The sequence below is a fragment of the Mus caroli genome, chromosome 11 (assembly GCF_900094665.2).
Source record: "Mus caroli chromosome 11, CAROLI_EIJ_v1.1, whole genome shotgun sequence".
Classification (NCBI taxonomy): Eukaryota; Metazoa; Chordata; class Mammalia; order Rodentia; family Muridae; genus Mus; species Mus caroli.
This window is the reverse complement of record NC_034580.1, coordinates 18345584-18352260: the sequence shown is the minus strand read 5'-3', so window position 1 is coordinate 18352260 and position 6677 is coordinate 18345584. Positions and strand designations below refer to the sequence as shown.

The following is a 6677-nucleotide window of genomic DNA, read 5'->3' as shown; positions in this document are numbered from 1 at the left end:
CAAGCCAGTAAAGAACATCCCTCCATGGTCTCTGTATCAGCTCCTGCTCCCTGACCTGTCTGAGTTCCAGTCCCGATTTCTTTTGGTGATGAACAGCAGTGTGGAAGTGTAAGCCGAATAAACCCTTTCCTCCCCAACTTGCTTCTTGGTCATGATGTTTGTGCAGGAATAGAAACCCTGACTAAGACACCCTCCCTGTGTCTCCCACTCTTGTTCCCACTCCTCTACAGTTGACCAAAGATTTCATTAAGTTTAGATACTTCATAAGATCATTGCACTTCATCTCAGAAACATGTCAAGTGTTATTTTCCTTGTCTAGTATATGAAGAAACCAGAGCTCCAAAGATCAGACAGTGACTTAAGTCTTCACGTTGGAGTTGCCCTTTAGACCCAGACTGGTGCCACTTCACACCGGCCATTGCATTACTTGTAAAAAACCTTAACCCTCTATTGTAGCCCTGCAGGGAAGGGAGGAACCCACCTTCTCCTGAAGGTTACCCATGCAGCCCAGGTATAACCGGATCGCTTCAATCAAGGTTATGAGGATGACGACAGTAATCACAATAAATTTGTAGTAATCAGGCAAGATGGAATACTAAAGAGAAAAGGCAAAACATCCTTGTAAAATCTTCCATTGAGTGACATGGGTCTAGGGTGAAAGGGGTTTTGAGAAAGGGTCAGAAGAGAGCAGTGGGCGTGATGGAGACTCACCTTCAGGTGCAGCATCACAATGCAGCTCACCCACCACAGTGGGAAAAAGTAAGAGTTAAAATAAAGTGACATCTGCAAGGCCAGGCTGGAGACCATTTCATTATCTGCAGGGACAACAGGAAGGGACATCGGTCATAATCTTGTCCAGTGCCCTAGAAGCCTTCACATTCCTGAGCATTTACACTGGTTCAATAAAATCTCAGGTCTATGTATCTATGAATAGTATGAAGTATGTTTATCTGAATACCTTGTACTTCAAACATTAGTTACTTGGATGTAGGTTTCATATAAGCTCTTCAATTATTTGTCTCTACAGTCTGCTGATATTTTTGCACACAGGTGGTGTGGATTAAATGTGGACCATGCCTTTCTTAAAGCATTTGGGAGACAGTGGATCACTGTGGTTTGGGACCAGCTTGGGCTACATAGTAAAAAAAAAAAAAAGGAAGGAAGGACTATCATCTGGGTCTGGGATGATCGTATACTTTTGTAATCCACACACTCAGAGGCCAAGGCAGGGAAAGAGTGATTTTGAGCCTAGTCAAAGCTACATATGTGACCTGTTTTAAAAAAAAAAAAATCCAAAAGAGAAATGCAAATATGAAATTTTATTCAACAAATGATTAACACTGCCTCCTTTGTAGGGTTTCTATAATAAGCTATAAAATGAATGAATAAAAACAAATCTCTTATAGGCTAGCTCTTATATAATACTCTAAAAAAGAATTTCCCTTTCAGCAAATCCCAATCCTATAAATTCCTTAATGTTCAATCTAGTGCCATTCCTTACATCCTTCCTTGATTATGTTTCCCCACTCCAGTAGAAATCTTTCCCTTCTACGTATTTGCCTCTCTGAACTGTGTAAAAGAAGTGCTGGTTAGGGTTGGAGAGATGGTTCAGTGGTCAAGAACGCTAGCTGCTCTTGCAGAAGACTGGGTTCAGTTCCCAGCACCTACATAGTGGGTCATGACCACTCTAACTCCAGTTCCAGGAGATCTGGTGCCCTCTTCTGGCCTCTGTGGGCACTAGGCATACATGTAATGTACACACACACACACACACACACACACACACACACACACAGAGAAACACATTCATACACACAAAATAAAAAAATAAAAGACTCAAATTCTTTTCCTCTAAGATGCAGTGTGATGTACGTGAGCTTTAGAAGCTCATGATTTACATGAGCTGTGATGGTTTGAATGAAAAGAGCTCCTAGAGGGCTGGAGAGATGTCTCAGTGGTTAGGAGCACTGACTGCTCTTCCAGAGGTCTTGAGTTCAATTCCCAGCAACCACATGGTGGCTCACAACCATCTGTAACAGGATCTGATACACTCTTCCGGTGTGTGTCTGAAGACAGCTACAGTGTGCTCATATAAATAAAAATAAATAAATAAATAAAATTTAAAAAATATAAATACATATAAATATTTCAAAAATATTAAAAATTTATATATATGAAAAAAGAAAAGAAAATAGCTCCTAGGGAGTGGTACTATTAGGAGGTGTGGCCTTGTAGGAGGAAGTGTGTCACTGGAGTTGGGCTTTAAGGGTTTCAGATGCTCAAGCCAGATCCACTATCACTCCCTTTCCTGTTGCCTGCTGATCTGGATGCAGAACTCTCAGCTGCTTTTCCAGCACCACATCTGCCATGATGATAATGGACTAAACCTCTGAACTGTGAGCCAGCCCGAATTAAATGTTTTCCTTTACAAGAGTTCCTGTGGTCATGGTATGTCTTCATAGCAATAGAAACCCTAAGTAAGACAGGAGACAAGAAATTCCAGGAGCCAGAGTTGGGATGCATTATTACATCTTTCTGGGGATTCACCTAATCATCTCTGGAATGATGACCCCTCACTGTCACTGAGGCTGTTGTGAGGGTCTCCACTCTTACCACTGTGCCTGGCACACCTAGTTGGCACTCAACAAACAATGCCCTTTCCTTATATACGTAGACAATGAAGTCTTGGTGTAAGCAGATTTCACTTTCATTTCCTGTTCAAAATCTTGCTTTCTACAGTGAATACCAAACATGCATAAGCAGAAAGAACACATTTTCAAAGGCATGTCATTGTACATGTAGCCATTTGTGACACACATGTTCCATTTTCCAGACTGATTACCCAACATCTTCTGCTTCTGTATAAGGGAAAAGGTCCTTCAACAAGAATTAAAAAAAAAAAAAAAAGGTTTATTTATTATTATATGTAAGTGCACTGTAGCTGTCTTCAGACACTACTATCTAAAGAGGGTGTCAGATCTCATTACGGGTGGTTGTGAGCCACCAGGTGTTGCTGGGATTTGAACTCAGGATCTTTGGAAGAGCAGTCAGTGCTCTTACCCGCTGAGCCATCTCACCAACCCCCTCAACAAGAATTTGGTTATAAAAATTGAACCCTAAAAAATACATTATAAATTTAACTACATTCTTATTTTAAATTGGTTGTTCTAAATATAAGAATTTAGAAGTTACAAATTCCTTTGAGACTGTTTTTGTTTTTCTCTGCATATTTTTTTTTTAATTGACATTTAATATTTCTAAAACAATCATGGGGTTGGAGGCTGGGAAGATGGCTCAGCGGTTAAGAGCACTGATTGCTCTTCCAGAGGTCCTGGGCTTAATTCTAGCACCCACATGGCAGCTCACAACTGTCTGTAACACAAGCATACATGCAGTCATACAAGCATAAACACCAAAGCACATAAAATAAAAATAAATAAATTAATGAAAAACACATGGTCTCTAGAAGCAAATTAAGTTTTAAGAGCAAGGCTGACTATTGTGGTCTGCTTTTTCTTGCTTTGACTTCTTAAATTATCCCAAATATAGGAATGATTTTTTTTTTCCCAAGTCAGGGTTCTTTGTAAAGGCCTGGCTCTCCTGGAACTCGATCTGAAGACCAGGATGGCCTCTGCCCCTGCGTGCTGGGAGTACAGGCATGCACTACTACCTCTGGGCTAGGAATTTTTAAAATTTGTTAGCTCTAAGGAAAATCCACTAGGATTTTTTTCATTATTATTATTTTACTTTTGGCAACAGTACAATTCTTGATCCATTGTGGGTGTGATCTTACAGTCAGATTCACCAAGAAGAAAACAGGAAAGTCATTACACACTAGCTAAGCTGATACTTTTAGAACCGTTAGAGCAGAAACTGTAGTCTTTTTGTTGTTGTTGTTTTGCAAAGAGACTGAAGCAGGAATATTTCAAGATCAAAGCCAGTCTGGACTACATAGAAAATTTCAGGATAGCCCAGGTACTTCTTGATTGCACTGTAACCAAATAAATTTTGTTGTTGTTTGTTTTAAAAGCTGTGGGGATATAACTTGAGAAGAGTGGCTGTTTAGAATGTCAGGGTTTTGATTTTATGTAGGCTCATGTCCATACTTCAACACATCAAATTTATACAATTGAAAAATCAGACCAAATGAAAAGGAACCACAGGCATAAGGTGTGAGTTCATTAAATTTTATGAAAGTTCCAGTTAAGTTCTGTAATGAGATAAAATTAAAGTATTATATAATTGGTCAGACAAATTTTACTGACCAATTAATTGCCTTTCTTGGCAGAGACAGTGAACTTAAACAGCTTTTCTCACGTTTGAATGTCTGGGAAGACAATATTTTCTGACACATAAAAACCATAAGAAATTCCAGGGTCGATGTCTTTACCTATTTCTATTGCTGTCCACACCATCGCGACTATCTAGACTGCTGAGGCTCTAGAGAACTTCAGAACAAATCTCACCCCCCGACACACACACTTTTTTTTTTTTAGTCTTGACTCCAGAGACTTTGTATTATTCGATTTTAGTGCACCGTACGGCTCACACTTTGAATCAGAAACACGAAATCCTAATTTTACAGGCTTTTCTCCATATAGCCTAAATTACACGAATGACCAAGGTGACAACATGCAATGATGGCAAGTGGTTTTGCTTTTCAATGCCCTATTTAAGAAATAAAAATAAAAATAAGAAAACCAAGCCATCGAAAGGATTTCCACTTCCTTGATTTCAAAGGTGACAACCATGTATGCTGTCCTCCTGATTGAGGAGGCAGAAGCTGGAGGTAACTCTCTGGTATTTCGTTTTTAGATTTCGGGAGGAGAGTTTTTCATACAGGGAGAAAGAAGGAACATGCAGAGGAAGGCCTTGTCAGTTTGGCAGCTGCCAGTCCTGCTCTGCTAGGAGGGGTTTGGACACAGCCCGGTTTTGTGTGAGCCCGCGGCTGTCACGCAGGGGACGCAGCGGGGACCCGCGTGGGGAAGAAGGCGTTCCTGCTCCGCATCCTGATCCGCTCGGCGACCGCGCCACCGGGTGCAGTAGCTGCGGCAGCGGAAGCTCGCGGTCTCCCGGGTCCGCCGCAGGACCGGGGTTCCTCCCGGGGCACAGAGCCCTGGCTGAAGCCGGAGCAGCCATCTTTCACCCGGGCACGGCCTGTGCGGCCTCCGGCCCGCGAGCCACACCCCCGCGTGGGCCTGCGCCCTCGCCGCCACTCACCGGCCGCCTCACTGGACTCTGGCCCGGTCCGGCTGGAGTCGCCGAACACGGTGAGACTGAGGTTGCTCAGGCGCTGACGAACAGGGTCCGGCAGCTCCATGCCTGGCCTGCCGGCTGGCCCCTCACACACCGGCTAGTCGGCGGGCACGGCGGCGCGTGGCGGTTCCCTTGGCAACCGGGCTGTGCAGGCCGCTAGGGACCTGGTACCTGGGCTTCCCCGCGCTACAGAATCCTCTAGAGGCTTCCCCTCGGAGAGGCGAGCCGGGGCCACGGGCCCGCAGCCTAACATGGCCTAGTGCTGCTGAAAATGGCGGGTTCCTCCGTCTTGCTTTAAAGCCGGTCGTCTTAAGATGATCTCAAGTAATAAGCCATTCGGACCTGGGCTGAGCCAAAAGGAGCTCTCACACCATAGCAATTCCTCTGCAAAATTGGTGCACCATTTCTGGAGGGAAATGGAAAACGAACATAGATATTTAAAAAATGCCCTTGACGTTCTTTATTATTATTATATATTTTCTTTATATACATTTCAAATGCTATCCTGAAAGTTCCCTATACCCTCCCTCCACCCTGCTCCCCTACCTACCCACTTCCACTTCTTGGCCCTGGCATTCCCCTGTACTGGGGCATATAAAGTTTGCAATACCAAGGGGCCTCTCTTCCCAATGATGGCCAACTAGGCCATCTTCTGCTACATATGCAGCTAGAGATACGAGCTCTGGGGGTACTGGTTAGTTCATATTGTTGTTCCACCTATAGGGTTGCAGACCCCTTCAGCTCCTTGGGTGCTTTCTCTAGCTTCTTCATTGGGGGCTCTGTGTTCCATTTTATAGATGACTGTGGGCATCCACTTCTGTATTTGCCAGGCACTGGCATAGCCTCATATGAGACAGCTATAACAGGGTCCCTTCAGCAAAATCTTTTTGGCATATGCAATAGTGTCTGGGTTTGGTGGCTGATTATGGGATGGATCCCTGGGTGAGGTATTCTCTGGAAAGTCCATCCTTTCGTCTTAGCTCCAAATTTTGTCTCTGTAACTCCTTTCATGGGTATTTTGTTCTCTACTCTAAGGAGGAACGAATTATCCACCCATTGGTCTTCCCTCTTCTTGATTTTCTTGTGTTTTGCAAATTGTATCTTGGGTGTTCTATGTTTCTGGGCTGATATCCACTTATCAGTGAGTGCATACCTAATGACTTCTTTTGTGATTGGGTTACCTCACTAAGGATGTTCCTCAGAAAATTGCTCTTGACATTCTTAAGAGGGTGGATGAGCCAAGCATAGCTGCTTCAGAAGACAGGGAAATAACTCAAAAGCATCGAAAGCAGTTGTTTCTGGAATATAGCTGATTTTAAAACTAAAAATATCAGCCTTTCCCTGCTTTCTCTTAAGACATATCATTTTAGCATTTAGAAGGCAGAGACAGGAGATCTCCAGTTCGAGGTTAGCCTGGGATA

The 6677-nt window shown here is 43.3% G+C and overlaps 1 protein-coding gene across 1 annotated transcript in view; it reads right to left on the bottom strand.

Moving 5' to 3' along the window:
• The window catches only part of Tmem17 (transmembrane protein 17), a 7207-nt gene extending 1664 nt beyond the window's left edge, over positions 1–5543 (bottom strand). The window contains exons 1-3 of the mRNA XM_021178217.2: positions 5221–5543; positions 712–815; positions 482–595 (exon numbers count right to left, since the gene is read on the bottom strand). Of these exons, the coding sequence (XP_021033876.1) occupies positions 482–595; positions 712–815; positions 5221–5320 (318 nt within the window). The 5' untranslated portion in view covers positions 5321–5543. The remainder of the gene's footprint in view (positions 1–481; positions 596–711; positions 816–5220) is intronic.
• Positions 5544–6677: the final 1134 nt, after the last annotated feature.